At 41.4% G+C, this 27,392-nt stretch overlaps 2 protein-coding genes across 5 annotated transcripts in view; one reads left to right on the top strand and one right to left on the bottom strand.

Annotated features, from left to right (window-relative positions):
* The window catches only part of anapc10 (anaphase promoting complex subunit 10), a 63,230-nt gene extending 58,753 nt beyond the window's left edge, over positions 1–4,477 (bottom strand). The window contains exon 1 of one of the 4 annotated variants that reach the window (XM_067992412.1): positions 4,270–4,477. The gene's annotated coding sequence lies outside the window, so the exon portion shown is untranslated. Of the gene's footprint in view, positions 1–3,867; positions 4,033–4,056; positions 4,241–4,269 lie in introns of those variants that run through there. The other 3 variants (XM_067992394.1, XM_067992406.1, XM_067992400.1) reach the window with 3 other exon arrangements.
* Positions 4,478–4,537: 60 nt separating this feature from the next.
* abce1 (ATP-binding cassette, sub-family E (OABP), member 1) overlaps positions 4,538–27,392 on the top strand; it is a 37,984-nt gene continuing 15,129 nt past the window's right edge. The window contains exons 1-8 of the mRNA XM_067992383.1: positions 4,538–4,685; positions 6,453–6,622; positions 13,157–13,242; positions 15,528–15,625; positions 16,675–16,792; positions 17,373–17,510; positions 25,684–25,753; positions 26,905–27,001. Of these exons, the coding sequence (XP_067848484.1) occupies positions 6,520–6,622; positions 13,157–13,242; positions 15,528–15,625; positions 16,675–16,792; positions 17,373–17,510; positions 25,684–25,753; positions 26,905–27,001 (710 nt within the window). The 5' untranslated portion in view covers positions 4,538–4,685; positions 6,453–6,519. The remainder of the gene's footprint in view (positions 4,686–6,452; positions 6,623–13,156; positions 13,243–15,527; positions 15,626–16,674; positions 16,793–17,372; positions 17,511–25,683; positions 25,754–26,904; positions 27,002–27,392) is intronic.

Raw genomic sequence — 27,392 nt, 5'->3', positions numbered from 1 at the left:
AATTATTTTTTTATTCGTTCATGGGATGTGGGCGTTGCTGGCAAGGTCAGCATTTATTGCCCATCCCTAATTGCCCTTGAAAAGGTGGTGGTGAGCCGCCTTCTTGAACCGCTGCAGTCCGTGTGGTGAAGGTTCTCCCACAGTGCTGTTAGGAAGGGAGTTCCAGGATTTTGACCCAGCGACGATGAAGAAACGGCGATATATTTCCAAGTCGGGATGGTGTGTGACTTGGAGGGGAACGTGCAGGTGGTGTTGCTCCCATGTGCCTGCTGCTCTTGTCCTTCTAGGTGGTAGAGATCGCGGGTTTGGGAGGTGCTGTCGAAGAAGCCTTGGGAGAGTTGCTGTAGTGCATCCTGTGGATGTTGCACACTGCAGCCACTGTACGCCGGTGGTAGATGGGGTGCCAATCAAGCGGGCTGCTTTGTCCTTGATAGTGTTGAGCTTCTTGAGTGTTGTTGGAGCTGCACTCATCCAGGCAAGTGGAGAGTATTCCATCACACTCCTGACTTGTGCCTTGTCGATGGTGGAAAGGCTTTGGGGAGTCAGGTGAGTCACTCGCCGCAGAATACCCAGCCTCTGAATATAAAAGTTACAGCAGAGGCTAAGTGGGATACTGGGTCAGCAATCTGTGTCTGGGACTTGGCTTTGAATCTAGCCTACACTCATGAGATATACCTCCCCTCTTTGTTGGCTGTAACCACCCTAAATGAAACAAGTTTGGATTTGTGCATGCATGGGCCTAGCAGGAATCTTACAATTTCACTCAAAGGCCATAACCATGCTGGTGGAAAATAATTCACACTGGTGTCGTAGAAAGTATTCTTCTGATGTTGGGGCTGAGGCATATTGTCATGGCAGAATAGAAAGAGTTTACTCTACATCTGCCTGTGCCTCGAAGTGTTTGATTTTGTTCTTGCATTCCCGAATTGAGAAAGTGTTCCATACCACAGTACTAACAATTTCTCACCATCGTGACCACAATTTTTTTTAAATGAGCAATTTTGCCACCAGTCACCATTTTTCACAGTCATGTTCTCGTAACACTGGATAAGCTGCGTGCAAGTGCAAACCAGGTGCAATGAAACCTGCCTTTACACCATCTGAGACAGGTAGCTAAACACGCATTCCCCATTTATATTATGCAGCTGGTTCCAATAGAAGCAGTTCTATAATATAACCACATTTCTTTGCGATGAATCTGCTCCATTTATACTATGAGGTGGATCCGGCAACAAAGAAACACGTGTGCAACCAATTGTACAAAAGTTTTGGCTGCAACTTTAAAGCAACTGTGCATTTGAAAATCCTGTGCAGATACTTCAAAGTAGTATTTGTGATTTTGGCAATCTGGCCAGAACCTTCCCTGGTGGGAATTGTATTGCTGTCTGTATGAGCGGGTTGAAGTCAACTTCTACAGCTAGGCCCAAGATAGGAGACTTGACGTAATTCCCGGTAGCAGCCATTTACCTTTGTTGCCACCTGCATTATGCGTCTGCCCCTTTACGTTATATGAATCCTTGATCACGACAAACGGAACTGAGTGCAGTTCCAACAAATAAACTAGGGCTAGGGACACATGTAAATGATGGAAATGCTTGTTACATTTCAAAGACTGGAGATAACCATAGTTCACATATTTCAAAGTTGTGCCCCATTCTAGAAACAGAAACCAACAGCATTTCACTTCCTATTGGCAAGTTATTTTTCTGAACTATTATAAACATTTAGGAGCTACAGTCACTATATTACAAATGAAAACAAAAAAATATTAAGTTATGAGTTCTGTTTACTTTTTTTGGTAGTTGTTGTAGACTTGCTTTTGATTTTTTATAAAAGGTAGTAAAATAGAAAACATCATTGCCAGTCAGCTAGGTAGAAAGCTTCCCCTCCCACCCCCATATCCATCCCCACAAATGTAACTGTCCAGTCTGCTGAGACAATCACTAGTTACACTAACAAAACAAAAACAGAAGCTGGAGTAGGCCATACGGCCCCACGAGCCTGCTCCGCAATTCAATAAGATCAAGGCTGATCCACTTTCCCAACCTATCCCCATATCCCTTGATTCCCTTATTGTCCAAAAATCTATCGATTTCAGTCTTGAATATACTCAACAACTGAGCGTCCACAGCCCTCTGGGGTAGAGAATTCCAAAGATTCACAACCCTCTGAGCGAAGAAATTTTTCCTCACCTTGGTCCTAAATGGCCGACCCCTTATCTTGAGACTATGACCCCTAGTTCTAGACTTTCCAGGCAGGGGGAACAGCCTCTCAGCATCTACCCTGTCAAACCCTCTCAGAATTTTATACGTTTCAATGAGATGACCTCTCATTCTTCTAAACTCCAGAGAGTACAGGCCCATTCTACTCAACTTCTCCTCATAGGACAACCCTCTCATCCCAGGAATCAATCTCGTGAACCTTCATTGCACCACCTCCAAGGCAAGTATAATCCTTCCTTAGGAAAGGACTGTACACAGTACTCCAGGTGTGATCTCACCAAAGTGCTATATAATTGCAGCAAGACCTCCTTACTCTTATACTCCGACCCCCCCTCCAATAAAGGCTAACATACTATTTGCCTTCCTAATTGCTTGCTGTAACCTGCACCTTAACTTTCTGTTTTCATGTTCAAGGACACCCAAATCCCTATGAATACATTTCTTAGTCTCTCACCTTTTAAAAAAATATTCTGCTTTTCCATTCTTCCTACCAAAGTGGATAATTTCACATTTCCCCACAATAAACTCCATCTGCCACCTTCTCACCCACTCACTTAACCTGTCTATATTTATTTGCAGCCTCTTTGCGTCCTCCTCACAGCTTACTTTCCCACCTAGCTTTGTATCATCAGCAAACTTGGATACATTACACTCAGTCCCTTCATCTAAGTCGTTGATATAGATTGTGAAGCACTGATCCTTGTGGCACCCCACTTGTTTATTCCTACTCTGTGTTTTCTGTCCATTAACCAATCCTTAATCCATGCTAATATATTACCCCCAATCCTATGTAATCCTCTTCTGTGGCACCTTATCGAATGCCTTTTGAAAATCTAAATATACTACATCCACTGGTTCCCCTTTATCTACCCTGCTAGTTGCACCCTCAAAAAACTCAGATTTATCAAACATGATTTCCCTTGCATAAAACCATGTTGACTCTGCCTAATATGATTTTCTAAGTGCCCTGTTACCACATCCTTAATAATAGATTCTACCATTTTTCTTACTACTGATGTCAGGCTAACTACCCTATTCTCTGTTCCCTGTTTTCTCTTTCCCTCCTTTCTTGAATAACAGGGTTACATTCGCTGCCTTTCAATCCATGGGGACCATTCTAGAATCCATGGAACTCTGGAAGATCAAAACCAATGCATCCACTATCTTGGCAGCCCACCTCCCTCAAAACACTAAGATGTAGGCCATCATGTCGAGGGGATTTGTCGGCTTTTAGTTCCATTAACTTCTCCAGTACTTTTTCTTTACTCATCTTAATTACTTTAAATTCCTCACTCTCGTTAGGCCCTTCTTTCCCTACTGTGTTTTTGGTATCTTCTACTCTGAAGGCAGATACAAGATATTTGTTTAACATCTTTGCCATTTCCTTATTCCCCATCATAATTTCTCCTGTCTGCCTCTAAGGGACCCATGTTTACTTTTGCTAATCTCCTTTTTACAGACTTATAGGAGTTCTTACAATCTGTTCTTATATTTCTTGCTAGATTACTCTCATATTCAATTTTTTCCCTCTTTATTAATTTCTTGGTCATCCTTTGCTGATTTCGAAAACCCTCCCAATCCTCAGGCTTACTACTCTTTTTGGCAACATTGCAAGCCTCTTCTTTTAATCTAATACTATCCTTACCTTATCTAGTTAGCCACAGTTGGATCACTTTTCCCATTGAGTTTTTATTCCTCAGGGGAATGTATATTCGTTGAGAATTATGAATTATTTCTTCAAATGTTCGCCGTTGCTATATGGACATCTTACCACCACGGTGTGAAATGTTCCCTTTTAATGTTGATTTGTGTAGTTACAGGCCCACTGCCTTACCGTGAACGGGCAAGTCGAACTCCGGTCCCAGCATTTTTACCGGTGTTTCGGAAAGGGGTGGGGGTTAAAATCAAACTGCACGTTTCGGTGCATTGTCCCGTAAACACCGCTGAATCAGTGGCGTGGCCTTAGCAATGCCCCAAGATCGCTGCTGTTCCCCAGTACCCGGAGCAACAGGAAAGGGAGAGGAGAGGAGCAACTGGCGCGACAAACCTCAAACACCTCCGCCTTCCTCACTCCGTTCAATGGTTAACACACACGTGCGGCTCATTTAACAAGTACTGCCCCGGGAGCACGAGAGCAGACTGGTGCACACCAACCAGACGACGGCAACATTCACTGCTCGCCCGCCCGCCCGCCGGCCGCTAGAGCCGCTCCACACTCTCCTTCCCCGTCAACCGTCAATGGACTGACGTCGCACGCATGCGGACAGGAGAGGGGAAATGATCGGAAAAGCCTCACTGCACATGCGTGTCGGCCGCCATCTTCACTGGCTTTTTCCCCCCCCCCACCTGAGGAACACGTTAGCAGAGAGTGGAAAACCCGGGTGGATTTATACAGCTATTAGCCAGAAAATAAAACCTGCAAGAAGCTAGCCGCAGGCAGTCGCTGCCATTGTGCCGGGCCAGGTAAAGAAGCGATTGGCGGGTGCTCGGTGTTTGGCACAGGCAGGGTTATACATGTGTCTCGGGGCGGGGGCAAGAGTTTGTGAGAACGAGCAGTAACGTGGAGATCAGGCAGGCTTCCGGCCCATTGCCCCAGCTAGGCCGCAGCGGTGCCCAGCTGTGAGAAGCGCTATGGACAGCGGACACGGCCTTTGTTAGTGCCGCGCGTGTTCTATTAGTGACGCGAGGAACATTTCTGTATATGCCTGAAATCTTAATATTAGACAGAAGGAGCTGGGCAGTAATTGACATTTCTGTTAAAACAGTTCGTATTCTGCCCTAATGTTCAAAACCCGCATAAAGTGTTACTTCTTGGGTAGTATTTCCCCTTTCTAGCGTTTCAAGTGACTACTGTCCATGTTGAGGTTTGAAATGTACGTGTCCTATAATGTGGAAGTTTGAATGGGGTAAATGAAAGCCACCTTTACAGGATCGTCATAACCTGTTAAGTCACATTATTGATCTGAAATACAGTAGCACCTCTGGTAATCTTCTTTGAAAGTTGCTAACAGTGCAGTGGACCATTTTAGCTTTATTAAATCCAATAAACTGCAAAGTTCGTGTTAATATTCCTTATAGTAAAGGTAGTAGTGAAGTATGTAATTGAATATTTAGATGCATAAAATTGTTAACTCATTCCTAACATGTATTGTGCCAGTCAGATTGTTGAAAATAGTTTTGTTTAAGGGAAATAGAGACAGATTGTAAACCCATTATTTTTAGTGAGCAGCTGAAAAAGCTTTACTTCACCCCCGCCCCAAAGAAACAGTAATTGTTGTTAGAAATCAGACTTGATAGGTTTGCTACTGTACTTTTTTGAGTCCAGAATCTGATTCCACTCCATTCATTAGTGAAATGATTTAATTGTACTGTACTGGTTTACTGTTATCCTTAAATGTTGTCTTTCAGCTATTAATTCTTTTTGTGAAAGTTTTTGTTTTGGTAATCTTTATTTGCTGCCTTGCTTTGAAAGCAGTAGTTTTTTATACACAGTGTATTTATATTCAATAGATTGGCTGATTTTATTTATGCAAAAAATGTTTAGTTTGTCTAATCTCATTTATGTAAACCCTGATGGCATCAAATTGTGCTGGTGAAATTTTGATTGTGCAAAATTTCTGCTGTGGTGTCAACAGATAAAAATATTTTTAGGAAACCCCATTAATAACTTTGCTGTATCTGGGTGTGCTTGCTGCATTCTGTTGGCAGGATTGAGAACAACTTAGTGTGTTCAAGTACCTGATCTTAATAATTTAAAATGCTAGCATCACACTAGGATTGATATGTTATACACGTCTACATAGTGACAGATTGTTGAATTTGAATGTATGAAATTGACAAGTATATCAGTAAAACAGATTAAGTATGGTGCTGTATAGTGGTTATTTGTAACTGAACTTTATTGCACTACAAAGTTTTGAATAGACCTAGATTAGCACTGTTGATAAATAGTTAATGAATCCTGCTGATATGCAAGAGGGTAAGATTTGTAATAAATAATGAACATATTTCTTTTCTAAAAGTACTTCAAATTAAAATACTGCAATTTGCATTTATTAAATCAGAAAATATTTCCTTGAGGCTCCAGTTGCTTCCCAAATTATTGTTTTTCTACATTTTCAGTAAAATAATTCAGTATTTTCTAGATTTTATGTAATATTTGTAGGTTTATTAACAATACATATGCAGTATAATCTGCCTTGTAACTATGTGGTGGTTCTGATTTAACAGATCTTTCTGCGTCCCCCGGGCACAATACAAAACATTTTTTGCCGAGATATAAGCTCACTAAAGCGATATGGCAGATAAACTAACCAGAATTGCCATTGTCAGCCATGATAAATGCAAGCCCAAGAAATGCCGTCAGGAGTGCAAAAAGAGCTGTCCAGTGGTTCGAATGGGTAAGCAATTTTGCCTTTCATTCCATTGCTGTACTTGGATTAGAAGAAAAATGACCGTATACAGAATGCAAGATATGTTTAGTAAATATGTTGTATTTATTGGTATACTAAGAACTAGTAGCTAGTTAAATAGTGGAAAGAGATCAATTTGCCAGCTACTCAGGCAGTAGGCATTGGAGAGGATGCAAAAAAGATTCACATGGATGATACCAGAACTGAGAGGATATCCTTATCAGGAAAGGCTGAACAGACTGGGGCTCTTTTCTCTAGAAAAGCGAAGGCTGAGGGGTGACCTGAGAGAGGCCTTTAAGATAATAGGATTTGATAGAGTAAGCGTAGAGACAATATTTTCACTTGAGGGGGAGTCCAAAACTAGACGTCATAAATATAAAATAGCCGCTAATAAATTCAATAAGGAATTCAAGAGAAACTTCTTTACCCAAAGACAGGTAAGAATGTGGAACGTGCTACCACAAGGAGTAGTTGAGGCAAATAACATAGATGCATTTAAGGGGAAGCTAGATATGCATAAGGGAGAAAGGAATAGAACAGTATCTTGACGGGGTTAGACGAAGTAGGGAGGGAGGAGGCTCATGTGGAGCATAAACGCCGGCACAGACCAGTTGGGCCGATTGGCATGTTTCTGTGCTGTAGTTTCGATGTAACTCAATGTAATTTCTTGCTTAGTATTTTTTCCCTCAAAAGTTTAATTCAGTGCGTTCACGATGTGTTAAGAAAAATCTCGATGCATGTTTTCAGTAACTATTGGTGTGCACAAAAAGCACCACAAATCTGGAGTATAAACAGATTTTACTTTTTTTTAGTCTCAAGACTGTAGCAAAATGCCCTGACAATATGCATTTGGGATGTGAAACTAGCCCAAATTTTTAGTGAGCATTTGACTTAATTCGGGTCTCCATCAAAGCCACTTTTGATTTAACTACTGGGAAGTGTGTGAGAGCAGGCCGGATAACTTGCCCTTCAATTTTCTCTCCCTATCTGTGCTGAGGTTTCACAGTACTAGTCAATATTGGAATAAAATATTTTTCTGCTGTGATGCCTATAGCGCACCTAAATAGGTGTGCAGCATGCTTGGAAATTTTTTTGCATTTTTGTGGGACATGCTTCTGCCAAGTGTATTAGCTTATATATTGTATGTAAACAAAAAAAAAGTTTTAAGTACACAGTGAAGATGCATTTGTTTGAAAGTGGGTGTGCCACTGTGTAAAAGTACCAATGGACTACTTTGAATTATAGTGATATCCATCAGTTGAATAACTACTTCACCGTCAAGTATTGAAGACTTGCATGTGGTGTGCACTTCCTATCCACAAACCCTTCCTGTATTGTGATTTTACACTGTGAAATGTTATGTCCAGATTTCTAATGAAAATTCCAAAGTTAAAATTGTGACACTTGTAGTGATTACCTGTCATGCCACAACAACTTACATTTATATAGTGCTTTTAACATAGAAAACGTCCCAAAGCACTTCCTGGGTGTAGTCGAATAAAAAAGTGATCCTCTAATAGAAATTCCAATTCTAATGATATCGCTGATCTGTAACAATTACCACTAGGCGGCGTTGTATTATCTTTTCCCCACAAATCTGAAAATTTCATCTGCCATTTTCCCTCCTGCCTTAAATTTCCATTGTCCAAAATATGATTTTAAACAAAGTAAATTCAAAAAATTACATATTTCACAGCAATATGATAAATTTTTCCATTGAATTTGTTTGAGTCTTTTAATGTCTTAATTAAAAGTTTTACTTAAAAGCCTCAAGTTGTGTGTGAAAGGCAAACAGATTGTCCTGCTTACACACCAATTGTAGCTTTTGTGTTTTATAAACTCGAGAAAGTGTATTAAATTCAGAGAATGTGTCCTTCCTCATCAAACATACCTTCTAATTATTACCCGTGGTTTGGCGATAATGTGAATGTTCATATTTTTTTTACCTATTAGCTGTCAGAGAGGAGGGGTAACAGTGAGTGTCTTCCCTCATTCTGGCTTTGCTCACAGTGGTTTTGTAAGAGCAGAAGTGTGGTGCTGAATAGCATTACCTGACACATTGACTTATCAGCTCTGGGAGCACTGAGAAGTGGGGTGTAGCCTGGCAGTATTTTGATGGGTTCTCTGGATCTAGCAGTATTTTTAGCAGGGTACCAGGGCCTGGGAGAACTGATGTGGGGGGGGTGGTGGTTAGTGGAGAGAGGTTCTGGGAACACTGGAAAGGGAAATTCTGAGCAAACTGGGATCGCTGGAAACAAGGTCCTGGCCATGGGAGCATTGGGAGGAGAGATCTCAGAGTCTGGGAGGATAGGGGGCTGTCCTGGGAGTAAGGAGTGCTAAGAATATGGGGGTGTTGGGGGGCGGGTCTTGGAGCACTGAGGGGGTCCTCTAATCTGGGTGTGGGGGGGAGGGGGGGAAGACTGTGGAGGAGCTCCTGGAGTCCAGCAGGAATAGGAATAGGAAGAGGATTTCAAAGTATGAGATTAGCTTCCATATGTACACTGACAATACCCTGCTTTTCCTTTCTGCCTCCTCCATTGACTCAAAGGCTGTTGCTACATTTCCAACATTAAGTCCTGGATAAGCCAAAGTTTTCTACATATTTAAAACACTACAACCAATGTCCTTACCCACACAAAGACCCATATTCTACTTCCTTGCGTACCAACAAATTGACTGCAATTTTCACAGCTTCGATCTCTCTCTGTGGACATGGCCTACCCACTTGCTGGTTTACCTGTGTTTGTTGTGCGGCACAGTCAAGTATCGAAGAACTTGCATTTATATAGTGCCTTTCATGTCCTCAGGACATCCTAAAGCACTTCACAGCCAATGGATTATTTTGAAGTGTATTCACTGTTATCTAGGCGAACGTGGCAGCCAGTTTGCATAGCAAGGTCCCATAAACAACTAAATGAGGTAAATGACCACTTAATCTCTTTTGATGGTTTCGGTTGAGGGATAAATGTCGGCCAGTACAGTGGAAGAACTGCCCTTCTCTTCGAATGATGCCATAGGATTTTTTATATCCACAAGAATAGGTAGACGGCCCCGCTTTAACGTCACATCCAACAGCCTCCAACAATGCATTACTTCCCCCAGTACTGCACTGAGCTATCAGCCTAGGTTATGTGGTCAAGTACTGGGAGTGGAGCTTGAATTCATGCCCTTCTGCCTCAGAAGCCATACTTCAAACATGTGACAATCTTTCAGTAGAAATCATAGAATCTTACAGCACAGAAGGAGACCACTGTGCCTGTGCCGGCTCTTTGAAAGAGTCCCACACCCCAGCTTTTTCCCTGCAAGTTAGTCCTCTTCAAGTACATGTCCAGTTGCCTTTTGAAAGTTCCTATGGAATCTGCTTCCACCATCCCTTTTAGGTAGTGCGTTCCAGATTTTAACAACCTTCTGTGAAAAAATTTTTCCTCATTTCTGCTCTAGTTCTTCTGCCAATTATTTTAAATCTATGACCTCTGGTTACCGACCCACTTGCCAGACGAAACAGTTTCTCCCTATTTGCTCTATCAAAACCCCTTATTATTTTGAATACCTCTATTAGGTCTCCCCTTAACCTTCTCTGCTCTAAGGAGAACAATCCCAGCTTCTCGAATCTCTCCACATAACTGAAGTCCCTCATCCCTAGTATCATCCTGGTAAACCTCCTCTGTACCCTCTCCAAGGCCTTGACGTCCTTCCTAAAGCGTGGTGCCCAGAGTTGTACACAATAATCCAGCTAAGGCCTAACCAGTTATTTGTAAATGTTTAGCAAGACTTCCTTGTTTTTGCACTCAATGCCCCTATTTACATAGCTATGTATCCCTTATCAACTTTCCCTGGCACCTTCAAAGATTTGTGAATATGCACCCCAGGTCCTTCTGCTCTTGCACCCGCCTCAAAATAGTACCATTTAGATTATACTCCCACTCCATGTTGTTCCTCCCAAAGTGCATCACTTCACACTTATCCGCCTTAAATTGCAACTGCCATGTGTTTGCACATTTCACCATTCCTTCTTAAGTCCGCTACTATCTTTGCCATTTACTACGTTGCCAAGTTTAGTATCATCTGCAAACTTCGGAATTATACTCCCTATACCCAAGTCCAGGTCATTTATATATACCAAGAAAAGCATTGATCCTAATACCGATCCCTGGAGGAACCTACTGCATACTTCTCTCCAGTCAGAGAAACATCCGTTCACCACTACACTCTGCCTCCTATCCCTTAGCCAATTATGTACCCACGTTACCACAGTCCCTTTTAATCCCATGTGCTTCTATTTTCCAAATAAGTCTGTTATTTAGTACTTTATCAAATGCCTTTTGAAAGTCTGTATATAGAACATCTACTGCACTACCTTCATCAACCCTCTCTGATACTTCATTAAATAACTGTCAGGTTAGTCAGACACGATTTGCCTTTAACAAATCTGTGCTGGCTGCCCCTTATTAACCCATGCTTCTCCAAGTGAGAATTAATTTTATCCTTGACAATAGTCTTTAGTAGTTTTCCCACCACTGACGTTAGACTGATTGGCCTGTAGTTACCAGGTTTATCCCTCTCCCCTTTTTTGAATAGGGGTGTATCATTTACAATCCTCCAGTCCTCTGGCACTAGTCCCATATCCAAGGAGCATTGAAAGATTGTGGTCAGTGCTTCTCCTATCTCCACCCTTGCTTCCCTCAGCAGCCTAGGATGCATCCCATCTGGACCGGGTGACTTGGTGACTTGTTAACTGTGAGTGATGCCAACCTATTTAGTACCTCCTTTCTATCTATTATCCTATCCAATATCTGTACTCCCTCCTCCTCTATTGTGAGATTAACTTCATCTACTTCTTTTGTGACAACAGATGCAAAGTACTCATTTAGTACCTGAGTCATGCCCTCTGCCAGCACAAGAAGAATTCCTTCTTTATCCCAAATCGGCCTCACCATTCCTTTAACTATCCTTTTATTTTTTATGTTTATAAAATATTTTTGGGTTCCCTTTTATGTTACCCACTAATCTTTTCTCATATTCTCTCTTTGACCTTCTATCTTTTTTCAATTCCCCCCTGCACTCTGTATTCTGCCTGGTTTTCTACTGTATTCTGTACCTGACATTTGTCATAAGCCTTTTTTCTGTTTTAACCACTATTTCCTTTATCATCCAGGAGCTCTAGCTTTGGATACCCTATCTTTCCTCCTTTATGGGAATATGCTTGGTTTGAACCCGAACTACCTCCCTATTGAAGGCTTGCCATTGCTCATTTATTGTTTTCTTGGCTAATCTTTGTTTGCATTCCACCTGTGCTAGATCCCTTTTCAAGTCACTGAAATTGCCTCTCTTCCAGTTGGTTATTTTCACTTTTTTTTTCTCCCTTTCTATAACTACTTTAAATCTAATTATATTATGATAACTATTACCCAGATGTTCTCCCTCTGAAACACACTCCACTTGCCTTACTTCATTTCCCAGAACTAGATGTAGCACTGCTTCCTTCCTCGTTGAGCTAAAAACATACTGATTAAGAAAGTTCTCCTAAACATAAGAAATAGGAGCAGGAGTAGACCATACTGCCCCTCTGGCCTGTTCCACCATTCAATAAGATCATGGCTGATCTTCAACCTCGACTCCACTTTCCCGCCTTATCCCCATATCCCTTAGTGTCCAAAAATCTATCGATCTCAGTCTTGAATATACTCAACGACTGAGCATCCGCAGCCCTCTGGGGTGGAGAATTCCGAAGATTAGCAACCTGTACACATTTTAGGAATTCTTCACCCTCCTTGCCCTTTATACTGTGTTTTTCCTGGTCTGTATTAGGGTGATTGAAGTCCCCTACTATTACTGCTGTATTATGTTTACATTTCTGTATAATTTGCTTACAGATTGCTCCTCTATCATCTTCTCACTATTTGGGGGTCCAGAGTAAACACCCAGCAATGCAACAGCTCCTTTTCTGTTCCTTAACTCTAATCAAATAGATGCAGTCTTTGAACCCTCTAGTATATTGTCCCTCTGTCGAACTGTAATATTTTTCTTGATCAATACTGCCACCCCCGCCCCTCTTTTTTTCCTTCCCTATTCCTCCTAAATACATTGTAGCCAGGAATGTTTAGTTCCCATTCCTGACCATGTTTAAGCCAGGTCTCCATTATAGCCACTATATCATAAACCCCATGTGGCAACTTGTAACTCATCATCCTTATCTGTAACCCTCCTTGCATTAACACACATGCATTCCAACATATCTCTCCTCTCTGCTGCTACGTACTGGTTCCCCTTCCCCTGCCAAATTGGTTTAAACCCTCCCCCACAGCACTAGTTAACCTTCCTGCAAGGACCTTGGTCTCAGCCCTGTTCAGGTACAACCCGTCCGGCTTGTTCTGGTCCCAATGCCCCAGGAGCCTGAAGCCTTCCCTCCTACACCACTTCTCTAGCCATGCGTTCACAGAATGACAGAATTATAAAAATACCTGTTATGTACCGCTCCAGTAAGTTTAAATCATGCCACTTAAATTGTATTTTGCCTTATAGGAAAGCTTTGTATTGAGGTTACTGCCCAGAGTAAGATTGCCTGGATTTCAGAAACTCTGTGTATTGGTTGTGGTATTTGCATTAAGGTAAGCTGTTTTATATATTTTCTTCAGTCAGGGTGGGGGTGGGGATTATGTGATGATGTCCGTCTACAGTATAACTTGTAAATGTTGCAGATTTCTTAAGCATCTCTTCTTATCGAACTTTGATCCTATGACTGGTTTGCATCATCTAAATTTTACTTGTTTTGAAAATCTTACTGCTTTCCCATAATAGGCCCCCACCTTATTTTTGGATTTTATTTTTGTTCCTTTTAAAAGTGGTCATCATTAGCAGGTATCTGCAAATATTCAGCATGTGGACCATTAACCATCCCCAATTGTTACTAAAGTACTACCCTATTTTATAGTCTTAATGGATAAACTAGAAACTACTGCATATGGAGTTAAAAATGTTTATTTTCTTTCTCTATCCTCTCACCCCAGTATACTTAGATATTATACCATGTATCAGCTGAGAAAAGGGAGAATCCAGCTTGATTCCAAGATTTTATGGGTGCTGTAAATGTAACCTGTTGCCAAAGATACGCAAGGGTAACCCATGTTAACTTATCCTGATTTGTCCTGCTTCCCCGCTCTTGGCCTAGCTGCAGTCATACACTTGTGATGTGCACTCAGTGGCATAATTTTGCTGTTAAATTGGGTTATTGTATTTGTGGGCCTATATGCTCAGAAATATTGGTTTGAGAAGACAAGTTAGATATTGTTTATAGCTAAATGCAGTATCTTCCCTGCGCGCCCCCCCCACTTTTTTCTCCTCACCTTTTTTTCTTTAAAATGTCTATTTTTCCACTTCTCTCTGTAAGACATTGATTCCTTTCTAAGTACAGTTTCACCAGCACCCATCAGTAACTCACCCAACTAGCTGTTGCTGAGTGACCTTATGAGTATCCAAAGGCGTATTTGGCAGTGGGCATCACAGTTGAATCTGTCATGTCTTAACCTGATACCACATGCACACCAACTGGGAATCAATGGTTGGTGACTCAGGGCAGAATCTCTGGCTGATGTATCCTCTCCCTAATCTAGGGCCACAGGCTAATTGTTGCACCCCTGTCGCTCCCCTGGGAAAAATTGGCTAGCTCAGCATAGACTGGAGATTGAACCTGCAACTTCTTGGTCAGTATAGCTCAGGTACTCGCTATTTACCAGCTGAGCCATTGGGACAGTTAAATGTAGTTTATACATAGTACTGTAAATGATAAAATTGTGTATGCCATTTGATAAATACTCAAATGACACATTTAGAAACAGTGCGCAAATGCTAATAGTGGTTAGTGGACAGTGCTAATGTTAAATATAAAAAGGGTTGTTTAAGTTTATAGTAAAGTATGCACGTTCATATGTGTTTCTCACAACCCTGGAGTAATGTGAGCAGTTCTGGGCACTGCACCTTCGGAAGGACATATTGGCTTTGGAGGGAGTGCAGCGTAGGTTTACTAGAATGATACCCGGATTTCAAGGGTTAAGTTACAAGGAGCGATTACACAAATTGGGGTTGTATTCTCTGGAGTTTCGAAGGTTAAGAAGTTTATAAGATATTAAGGGGAACGATTAGGGTGGATAGAGAGAAACTATTTCCGCTGGTTGGGGATTTTAGGAGTAGGGGGCACAGTCTAAAAATTAGAGCCAGACCTTTCAGGAGTGAGATTAGAAAACATTTCTACACACAAAGGGTGGTAGAAGTTTGGAACTCTCTTCCACAAACGGCAATTGATACTAGCTCAATTGCTAAATTTAAATCTGAGATAGATAGCTTTTTGGCAATCAAAGGTATTAAGGGATATGGGCCAAAGGCAGGTATATGGAGTTAGATCACAGATCAGCCATGATCTTATCAAATGGCGGAGCAGGCACGAGGGGCCGAATGGCCTACTCCTGTTCCTATGTTCCTTTCAGTGATTTTATTTTTCAGTATTTCCCAATCTTCTCTCAACACATTGAATTTCGGGTGGAGGTTGTAAGTGTTCCTCACCCTCGTGTTTATAAAAGTTGTAGGGAAGGTGACAAAACTTACATATTTTGAATACTTACAGCAAAGTGAGAACAGAGAAAAATTATATAGTAATAATACAGATTTTTTTTAAAATTGGCATTTTTTTGGTATTTTAGATTGTACCTAGTCCATTTAAAATATTTTTTTAAGTTCTTGCAAAAAGTTGCATTTATTCTGTCACTTTCCATGAACTGTTTATTGCAGACCTTTTAAGTAGGTGAAATGCTCTAATTTTATTAGTGTTGCCAGCAATCAATTGCAGGTGATGTGATACTAACACTTTATTAATGATTTGGTTTTCTGTATCCTGTTTCAGAAATGTCCTTTTGGGGCTTTGTCAATTGTTAACCTGCCAAGCAACTTGGCTAAAGAGACAACACATAGATACTGTGCAAACTCTTTCAAGCTTCACAGGTAATGGTCCAGTGCTGAAAAATGTGAATGCTTTGAGAATCATAGCTGATGCTTGTTGGCTGCTTTTGAGAACATCATATTGTAAATGGTGTATATAAACACTTGTATATAATTGCTGCTGCTCCACGAAGGAAACAAAGACAGTTTTGAGATCAATCAGCATGAATTTGTCTCAACAAACTGGAATTTTGAGTTGTACTTGTATCAGGAATTAACATTGCATTAGATTTGCATACAATTGGTCTTGGCTTTTTTTTAAAAAGTAGACCTTACTAATGAAAGGCAACAAGACTATTATGGAGGATCATGTGTCATACCTTATATGAACTGCTTAATATTTGCTAGAGTATAACAAAAAAACTGAAGCTTTTGATTGTCCTCCTGCTTGATCAATATTCTACAGTGGTGCTCTATAACCAGCAGCTAGGTGTAGGTCAGAGCATCCTGGGTAGCACACCGTCTTTTTTTTTCCCCTGGTGAAGAAGCATCAGACCTCTGGTCAGTGCAAAGTCATCTTCCCATCAACAGTCGTGTAAGTTGGAACTCTGTAACATTGCACCACAGTGCCACCCATTTGTGTAATCTCTTATGAATCTTGGTAGATATGTAATTCGAAAAGCACTTCAAATAATTAAAAATAATACTAAAATGAAATTGCATTTGTTGAATTGGAAAATAACTTCTGAATGTCGACTATAGATCCAAACAGAACATATACTTCTGTAAAGGGTGAGGTCCATTTTAACATGAGGTTTTTTTGAAAAATGGATGGCTAGAAGTAGCAGTTAGTAACAATTCCAATGTTTCAGTCCCATTTTCAGTTTCTTTATCAACAAATGTTTAACTAGTTGTAATTTCATGAAAGGAACTCCTAAATCTCCTGCCCCCGGCCTGAATATAGACCATATACAAATTTGAACCTTCAAGGCATTATATGACATTTACCTTTGTTTAGATGATGTACGTGAAGATGTGATTTGTGGACTACAGTTTACAGTATTTTCAGAGTTGAGTAAATTTTAATAGACTTCAAATGACCTGAATTTTAGGTTACCTATTCCTCGACCTGGTGAAGTTTTGGGTTTGGTGGGAACTAATGGTATTGGAAAATCTACAGCTCTGAAGATCCTAGCAGGAAAGCAAAAGCCTAACCTGGGGAAATATGATGTGAGTTCTCTCTTGGGGTGGTATGTAACATTTTAAAAAAAAACATTTTTTTGTCACTCAATTAGTGGTATTTTTGTTGCTGGCAGTTTATCGAATTTGTTATCAAAAAGTGGCATGTTTCAATAATCTGTCAAGCAATTTTGCAGATATTGTTTTCATTATCTGAATATAAAATATTTCAACAAGTTGATCTGATCTATTATCTATTGTTTAACCTACTGTAATTAAGAAAATGTATTGAGGAAGCTACAATAGTTTTTCTGGATAATTATTAGATGTCGATGCACTGGGTAAAACTACACAACTGTACATAATGTGATATCTATAAATATAGAGAGGTGATATCTTTAGAGATATGTATTACAAATAGTGTAAGTACTGTAGCATTCCCAGAGTTACATTTTTGTTTCCTAGTTTTCATGGGTACACTGGAATAAATCAACGTTGTTGGTACATTGTCCACATTTTCGAGAAACATGACAGATCCAAGTAGTAATGGAAACTTGTTTCATGGTTAGTATGCGTGATGCTCTAGAAATTGTATTCTTCATAAATAGAAAACTTGTGGTTCTTCTAACAGGACCCTCCCGACTGGCAGGAGATTTTGACCTATTTCAGAGGTTCTGAACTACAGAACTATTTTACAAAGATCCTAGAAGATGATCTAAAGGCGATCATCAAGCCCCAGTATGTGGACCAGATCCCAAAGGCTGTAAAGGTAATTTTAAAAATCCAACAAATTTGATGCTTTTAACTCACTGAAAGTTGTATGTGATCTGATTAGGCAATTACAACAAATATGGCTGAACAATAAATTCTACCTTGTGCACTTTGGGAGTAACACTGACCTCTTCAGTAATAATTCCTGGTCGATGTGTACTAGTGGTGTTTAGCAAAAAAAAAACCCTGTGTCCTATTGTGAATGTTGCTGATTCAAGTTTTATATCTTTATTAAAAATGTACAAAATCACCTCAAAGCAACCTGTTTCAAACAGCATTTGTAATTTACCTTTATGTTCCCAAAAAGCATCAGATTTATTTCTGAGGCATTACAGCTTTTAGAAAGTGTAAACATACAGCTGCATAATTTACTTATCCCAGAACAAAGTGCACAGGTACCATAATCAAAGCAAATAAAATAGACATTGTTAGGCCATTCCAATGCATAATGCAGAGTTAAGTCATTCAGTTCACTACAATTTGAATTCCAGGGTTGCCTGGTGCATCTAGATCTGTCAACCATAATTAGTTTTGTACCTTTATTTAGCAGGGTCACTAAATGAAGTGCGTGCTGGTGTATCTTCTAATAATTGTGCCTTCTGTTAACTGAGCATGGAATGATATTGATAGTATTTTGAGTCTGGGCCATTAGAGGAGCACTGGGTGTGAGCATAATGGCACTAGGACAAATCCACTACAAGTGCCCCCCGCAAAGGGGAGCACCACTAATACAAAACATGTGGCCTGGTCAAACTAAAAATTCTAATGTAGAGTATTAGATATTGATTCAGTTCTTGTCATCGCTGAGACAGACCATGTCTTATGGTGCCTGAAGGATTTTGAGTGAACCAGTAGATACTGTCTGATTGCGCTCCAAGGTCATCCAAGTGCACACTAGGGCTTGGAACAGCGGCAAGCGATCAGAACAGCCCTCTCTGACGATCCTACGTATCCTGGACCTGGAGATGGCAGTTTTCACCAGAACTAGGGGTAGACCCACCAAGAGGTTCTCTGATCAGCTTGCTCTTCTGCACACCAGTCACCAAAGATAATGGCTTTGGGTATGAACTGTAACCAGAAATTCAGGGGCAGCCAATTCATGTAATGGAAAGGGGTTGCAACTTCTGGCATTGTATATAAATATGATAAACTGTTTCACCCTGGCCACAAAATGGTATTGGCACTGCTGTCGGAGAGAGACGTCTTAGCATTTAGCATGGAACAGGTTTGCACAATCTGTTGAAGAACTTGGTTGTACACAGCCAGTAGAATAAGCAATAAGGTGCTTTCTTTAATTCATTTGTGGGATGTGGGCGTTGCTGGCAAGGCCAGCATTTATTTGCCCATTCCTAATTGCCCTTGAGAAGGTGGTGGTGAGTCGCCATCTCAAACCGCTGCGGTCCGTGTGGTGAAGGTACTCCCACAGTGCTGTTAGGAAGGGAGTTCCAGGATTTTGACCCAGCGACGATGAAGGAACGGCGATATATTTCCAAGTCAGGGTAGTGTGACTTGGAGGGGAACGTACAAGTGATGGTATTCCCTATTGCCCTTGTCCTTCTAGGTGGTAGAGGTCATGGGTTTGGGAGGAGCTGTTGAAGCCTTGGCGAGCTGCTGCAGTGCATCTTATAGATGGTACACACTGCAGGCACGGTGCACCGGTGGTGGAGGGAGTGACTGTTTTAAGGTGGTAGATGGGGTACCAATCAAATGGGCTACTTTGTTCTGGATGCTGTTGAGCTTCTTCAGTGTTGTTGGAGCTGCACTTATCCAGGCAATTGGAGAGTATTCCATCACGCTCCTGACTTGTGCCTTGTAGATGGTGGAAAGGCTTTGGGGAGTCAGGAGGTGAGTCACTCGCCGCAGAATACCCAGCCTCAGACCTGCTGTTATAGCCAGAGTATTTATGTGGCTGGTCCAGTTAAGTTTCTGGTCAATGGTGACCCCCAGGATGTTGATGGTGGGGGATTCGGAGATGGTAATGCTGTTGAATGTCAAGGAGAGGTGGTTAAACTCACTCTTGTTGAAGATTGTCATTGCCTGGCACTCGTGTGGCGCAACTGTTACTTGCCACTCATCAGCCCAAGCCTGGATGTTGTCCAGGTCTTGCTGCATGCGGGCAAGGACTGCTTCATTATCTGAGGATTTGTGAATGGAGCTGAACACTGCAATCAGCAGCGAACATCCCCACTTCTGACCTTATGATGGAGAGAAGGTCTTTGATGAAGCAGCTGAAGATGGTTAGATCGAGGACACTGCTCTGAGGAACTTCTGCAGCGATGTCCTAACGCTGAGATGATTGGCCTCCAATAACCACAACCATCTTCTTTTGTGCTAGGCATGACTCCAGCCACTGGAGAGTTTTTCCCCTGATTCCCATTGACTTCAATTTTACTAGGGCTCCTTGATGCCACACTCGGTCAAATGCTGCCTTGATGCCAAGGGCAGTCACTCTCACCTCACCTCTGGAATTCAGCTCTTTTGTTCATGTTTAGACCAAAGCTGTAATGAGGTCTGGAGCCAAGCGGTCCTGTCGGAACCCAAACTGAGCATCAGTGAGCAGGTTATTGGTGAGTAAATGCTGCTTGATAGCACTGTCGACGACACCTTCCATCGCTTTGCTAATGATTGAGAGTAGACTAATGGGGTGGTAATTGGAGGGTTGGATTTGTCCTGCTTTTTGTGGATGGGACACCTGGGGAATTTTCCACTTTCTTGGATAGATGCTAGTGTTGTAGCTGTACTGGAACAGCTTGGCTAGAGGCGCGCCTAGTTCTGGAGCACAAGTCTTCAACACTACAGCCAGGATGTTGTCAGGTCTGTATCCAGTGCACTCAGCCGTTTCTTGACATCAAGTGGAGTGAATCGAATTGGCTGAAGACTGGCTTCTGTGATGTTGGGGATCTCGGGAGGAGGCCGAGATGGATCATCCACTCGGCACTTCTGGCTGAAGATGGTTGCAAACGTTTCAGCCTTGTCTTGTCACGTGCTGGGCTCTGCCATCATGGAGGATGGGGATGTTCACGGAGCCTCCTCCTCCCATTAGTTGTTTAATTGTCCACCACCATTCACGACTCGATGTGGCAGTACTGCAGAGCTTTGATCTGATCCGTTGGCTGTAGGATCACTTAGCTCTGTCTATAGCATGCTGCTTCGCTGATTAGCATGTGTGTAGTCCTGTGTTGAAGCTTCACCAGGTTGACACCTCATTTTTAGGAACGCCCCCTGGTACTGCCCCTGACATGCTCTTCTACACTCCTCATTGAGCCAGGGCTTGATCGTAATGGTAGAGTGAGCGATAAGCCAGGCCATGAGGTTACAGATTGTGGTGGAATACAATTCTGTTGCTGCTGATAGCCCACAGTACCTCATGGATGCCCAGTTTTGAGATGCTATATCCGTTCTGACTCTATCCCATTTAGCACAGTGATAGCGCCACACAACACGATGGACAATGTCCTCAGTGTGAAGACAGGACTTTGTCTCCACAAGGACTATGTGGTGGTCACTCTTACCAATACTGTCATGGACAGTTGCATATGTGACAGGTAGATTGGTGAGGACAAGGTCAAGTAGGCTTTTCCCTCATTTTGGTTCTCTCACCACCTACCGCAAGCCCAACCTGGCAGCTATGTCCTTCAGGATTTGGCCAGCTCGATCAGTAGGGGGTGCTACCGAGCTACTCTTGGTGATGGACATTGAAGTCCCCACCCAGAGTAGATTCTGTCCCTGTGCTTCCTCCAAGTGGTGTTCAACATGGAGGAGGACTGATTCATCAGCTGAGGGAGGGCGGTAGGTGGTAATCAGCAGGAGGTTTCCTTGCCCATGTTTGGCCTAATGCCATGAGATGTCATGGGGTCCAGAGTCAATGTTGAGGGCTCCCAGGACCACTCCCTCCTGACCTGGATACCACTGTGGACAGGTGGGACAGGACACACCCAGGGGTGGTGATGGAGGAGTCTGGGACATTGGCTGAAAGGTATGATTCTGTGAGTAAGGCTAGTCTGTGGGACAGCTCTCCCAATTTTGGCACAAGTCCCCAGATGTTAGTGAGGAGGACTTTGCAGGGTCGACTGGGCTCGGTTTGCCTTGTGGTCCGTCCGGTTTTATTCTTGTGTCTTTTTGTAGCAGGATTGCACAACTGAGTGGCTTGCTAGGTTATTTCAGATTAAGGTTCAGACCGGGTAAGGATGGCAGGTTTCCTTCCCTCAAGGGCATTAATGAACCAGATGGGTTTTTATGACAATCCGGTAGTTTACTGATCTAGCTTTTTATTCCAGATTTTATTTAATTAACTGAATTTAAATTCCCCAGCTGCTATGGCAGGATTTGAACTCATGTTTTCAGATTATTAGTCCAGGCCTCTGGATTTCTAGTCCAATGACATAACCACTAAGCTACCGTACCTGATATGATGCTTGTTTGAATTGATCTGCAATTTAGAGCAATTAGGCATTAATTTCTCTTTGTGAACCCTGCTTAATTGCACACTCTGATTTCAGACTGGTAACTAAAACTCTTTTGGGAATAGTTACCAGTATGAATTCAGAAGTGCTGCAGTGAAAACCCAGGTACAGTGGAAATCAATTACTTCAGGCAATTGAGCACTGGTGATGTGATGTTTGATTGTATAAACAACTATTAATATTTGGCATAACACACATGTATACTGCATTTTCCCCCATAAAATGTATAATCTATTTGAGTACCATTAGTCTCAGCGCCCCAGACTAGGAAGGAGAAAGATGCATTAACATGTCTTATACATCTGAGTTTCACATACAGTGAATTACTTTGGAATGCATTGACCGTTGTGTAGACAAACGCAGCAGCCATTTTGCGCACAGCAAGGTCTTATAAATGGCAATGCAATGAATGACAAGTTAATCTGTTGGTTATGGGAAGATACTGGGAGTATTGCCTACACCTTGAATAGTGCTTTGCACTCTTAAATGTGCATCAGAAAAAACAGATGTCTTCTCTGAGAAATGATGTCTCCAACAGTGTAGCACTTTCTCAATACTGCACTGGAGTGTCAGCCTAGATTTTCTGCTTTAAGTCCTGGAATGGGACGTGAACCTACAACCTTCTGTCTCTAAGGTGAGTGTGCTACTAGCTAAACGAAACTGGTGCTGCATCGGTTACAGTTATTGTCCAGTTACTCCTAGAGTGTGTGTGTGTGTGTGTGTATGTGTATCTGGATATCATATGAAAATAATACCAGGCTTTGCTGTTGTCATCTGCAGTTGATTAGCATGCCGATCTTCTCATAGGTTCGCACACAAAAAATAGCTGATTGGATGAAGAACCATATGGCTTTTTGCATATCTGATACCAGATCTGAGCAGAGTTGGTAATTTCAGGAGAAAAATGGTGGCATAAATAAATTAAAATTCACTGGTGTATGAGTAGCAGTGTAAATGTTTGTTTATTGTAATCCAGTAGTGTAATAATCCACAGCAAATGCGTTAAAATGAGCCAATAAGTGAATTATATCTCTGCCATACCGCTAGAGATACCATAGAGACAGGCTTTTTTCATGATGAGGAAGAAACTTGTATTTAACTCATAGCACTTGAAACACACCTTTTGCATTGATACTCTTGAATTCTAAAATCTTGTTTATGTCACCCTTTAAGGGAGGGCTGTTCAACTTGCAGGCTTGTGGATGAATGTAGATCTCTAAGCCTTGAAAATCTAGCCCTCATTCAGTTCTCTAAGTGACATTGGTCTCCCTGTGATATGCAACACCCACTTTGACTTTTACCAATGTGGAAGAGGAGAATATATCTTAACAAATAAAATGCAGTTTTTTTGATAAATGTGTGTTAGTTTCATTTCTGAAACTTGGGGCTAGGATAACAGAGTAGATTAGCACACAGTTCTTTGATCTCTAGAACCTGAGTTGAAATCCAGCCCAGAGTAGACTGATGTGATGGAAGGCTCATCACTCTTTGTAAAATAAGTTTGCTTGGCTCATATGGGCCTCTAGCATGTAATTGGTAATCATCATCAGTGAGGATGACTGATGTAGGAAATGGAAAATGTCATGTGCTGCAGCTGGGGTTAAAGCACCTTGTTGGGACGGAGTCTTGCCATTACTGCCTTTTTAAAAGTTGAATCCGTTTTAAAAGATTCAGTTTTAATAATTTTGCTGATGGTATCGTTGAGAAGGATGTAAATTAATAGAATTACTAGGGTATGAATTCATTTTGGGCAGTAGTGCAAAATTGGTGATAATGAATCGACAGCCGGTTTTGCACTCTGCTGGATTTTCTTTTCCATTGAAGTGGTCTATCCTATTCAATTTCTCAACCACCTCCTTCTTTACTGTGAAATTAGTTTAGTTTCTTTAAAATAACAGCTTTCAGAGCTGGCAAATGGAGCATTTTTTCGTCGGTCGCTGATCAGCTTTGCCGTCTGTGCACCGGTCACCAAAGATATTGGTTTTGGGTATGAACTGTAACCAGAAATCCAGGAGCAGCCAATTCAATTAAAGGAAAGGGGTTGCAACCTCTGGCACTGTATGTAAATATGAAAAATTGTTTCATCTTGGCCACAAAATAGCCAGCATTGGAATGGTATTGGCATTGTTTGAAATTGAGCATGGAACAGGTTTGGACAATCTGTTGCAGAACTTGGTTGTGCAAAATAAGGAGACAGAACTTTAGACTCAGTGGGGTATAAATTAGTCCTCGGCGTTAGTACAAAACGTTCTATGTGCAAAACAACCAAATCCAATCGCCAAAGACTAATTCATTCCCCAATGAGTCCAAGGTTCTGTCTCCTTATTTTTGCATCTGACCATATTATAACTTGATACTGTCACTGATTGATAAGAGCAAAAATGCTACATTTGTCAGCTCTGAAAGCTGTTCTTTTTGAAGACACTAAACTAATGTCACAGTAAAGGAAGAGGTGGTAGAGAAATTGGATAGGATAAAAATAGATAAAGAGAAGGTACTGAAACGGTTGGCAGCGCTCATAGAGAAGTCATCTGGTCTGGCTGGGATGAATCCTAGGTTTGTGAGGGAAGTAAAGATAGAAATAGCGGCCACAGTCTTTCAATCCTCCTGGGATATGGGAGTAGTGCCAGAGGACTGGTGGGTTGCAAATGTTACACCCCCGTTCAAAAAAGGGGAGCGAAATAAACCCGGTAACTACCAGCCAGTCAGCCTAATGTCGGTGGTGGGGAATCTTCTAGAGACCATATTAATTGTCACTTGGAAGAACGTGGGTTAATAAACGACTGCTAACCAGATTTGTTAAAGAAAAATCGTGTCTGACTAACTTGATTGAGTTCTTCGATGAAATAAAGGAGAGGGTTGATGAAGGCAGTGCCGTTGATGTGTATTTGGACTTTCAGAAGGCTTTTGATAAAGTACCACATAATCGACTTGTTAGCAAAATTGAAGCCCATTGGATTAAAGGGGCAGTGAGGGTTCATATATACAAATCTTTGAAGGTGGCAGGACAAGTTGATAAAGCTGTTAAAAAAGCATACGGGATATGTGGCTTTATAAATAGAGGCATAGAGTACAAAGGCAAGGAAGTTATGGTAAACCGTTATAAATCACTGGTTAGACCTCAGCTAGAGTATTGTGTTCAATTCTGGGCACCACAATTTAGAAAGGATGTCACAGTCTTGGAGAGGGTGCAGAGGAGATTTACCAGAATGGTACCAGGGATGAGGGAATTCAGTTATGTGGAGAGATTAGAGGAGCTGAGATTGTTCTCATCAGAGCAGAGAAGGTTAAGGGAGATTTATAGAGGTGTTCAAAATTATGAAGGGTTTTGATAGAGTAGATAGGGAGATAATGTTTCCACTGGCAGGAGGGTCGGTAACCAGAGGACACAGATTTAAGATAATTGGCAAAAAAGCCAGGGGGTAGATGAGGAAATTTTTTTACTCAGCAAGTTATGATCTGGAATGCACTGCCTGAAAGGGTGGTGGAAGCAGATTCAATAGTAACTTTCACAAGGAAACAATAGCAGGGCTATGGGGAAAGAGCAGGGCAGTGGAACTAATTGGAAGCTCTTTCAAAGAGCCAGCACAGGCATGTTTTTTTTAAAAGGAGGAAAAAGTAATGATTTAAAACTACAAGTCAAGCAACAAGTTATCCAAATAGAATTGCTTAAACAGATTATAACTACATTTTGATTTGTTTCTGCAGGGCACTGTGGGTTCTATTTTGGACAGAAAAGATGAGACCAAAACACAGGATATTATTTGTCAACATCTTGGTAAGAAAACTGTGGAGCTAAAGATCCTGAAATATTTTAATTTTAATGGCTATGGTTCAGTCCACAAGAATCTGTTAAGATGTCAAAACATACTCCTTCAATGAAGAGAGTCTTACCTGTATAACCCAGTCAGTTATACTCTTAATTATTTTAAGAGATGAGTGCTGAATATGTTTGTATTAAAAATAGACGAAAAGTGTTTGCATTTATATAGCATCTTAACACCCCTCTCTATCAACCCAAAGCACTTTACTAAGAAGTGCTTTGAGGAGCAACCACTGTCGTTATGTGGCAGCCATTTTATGCACACAACGTCCCACAAATAGCAGTGTGATGGACAATTGGTTAATGTGTTTTGGTGGTATTGGTTAAGAAATTTGGGAGCCAGAATACTGGGAGAGCTCGGTGCAGTTCTTTGATGATCATGAGATCTTTAACATCCACATGAGCCACCCGAACAGACAAAGGAGAACTCATTCAAATAACGGTACCTCTGATGATACAGTATTCCTTCGGTACTGCACAAAAATGTCTGACTAGGTTACGTGCCCAAGCCCTAGAGTGGAGCTTGAACTCAACACTCTGACTAGAGGTGAGTGTTGTACTAGTCTTGGCCTTGTTAGCCTTGGCTCAATGGTTGCACTCTCACCTCTTGAGTGAAAAGGTTGTCTGTTTGAACCGCACCACAAACACTTGAGCACGCCATTTAAGCTGAAACTTCAATGCAGTACTAAAGGAGAGCTCTGCTGTCAGAGGTTCAGTCTTTTAAAGGGTCATTAAATTGAGGTCCCGCCTGTCTGATCTTCAAAAAAGATCTGGGACGTTCTCCTGGTGTTCTGGCCAACATTTACCCCTCAGCCCACATCACTAAAACAGATTATCTGGTCCTTCATCTCACTGCTGTTTGTAGGATCTTGCTGTGTGCAATTTGGCTACTACGTTTGTCTACATTACAACAGTGCTTACAGTGTGAAAGTACTTCATTTGGCTGTGAAGCGCATTGGGAAAGCCTGAGGACACGAAAGGCAGTGTTATAAATACAAGTTCTTTCTTTACCAACTGAGCCAAGTGAAAATGGACAAATACATTATGTGCTGTAATTGTAAAGTTCTGGATGATGTAACTTAATAGATTGCAAAACTCTTCTACAGATCTGACTCACTTAAAAGAGAGGAATGTTGAGGACCTCTCTGGAGGAGAGCTGCAAAGATTTGCATGTGCGGTGGTGTGCATTCAAAAAGCAGACATGTAAGTTTCCAAAAGGGCTCTTTCATTTTTAGTAGTTTGTATATTTTATGTGCAAAATCCTACAACAGAGCCTGCACCTGGCACTGTAGCACTAGGGGAGTTTTGTAAGAAATGAGTGTTTATATTCTAAATTTAACATCCCTTCAAGAGGAGCTATGGCTGAGATTGAATTTACCATGAGTGGGATTTCAAGCAGCGATCAGAGTTATCAGAATGGAGTGGAAGTTTTAATGCACATTCTCGGTGTGCCATTGTATTTAAAATTGAATATTCTTATCTGGGTGGGGCAAGAGAGAGAGGTGGCACTTTTTACATTGAAAATACTTCCCCAAGAAGAACGGTGAAAAGGGGAGGCATAAAGTGACAAATGTTTCCTCCCTTAAGGAGATGT

This window comes from Heptranchias perlo, chromosome 1, assembly GCF_035084215.1.
Source record: "Heptranchias perlo isolate sHepPer1 chromosome 1, sHepPer1.hap1, whole genome shotgun sequence".
Taxonomy (NCBI): domain Eukaryota; kingdom Metazoa; phylum Chordata; class Chondrichthyes; order Hexanchiformes; family Hexanchidae; genus Heptranchias; species Heptranchias perlo.
This window is presented reverse-complemented; position numbering and strand designations above follow the sequence as displayed.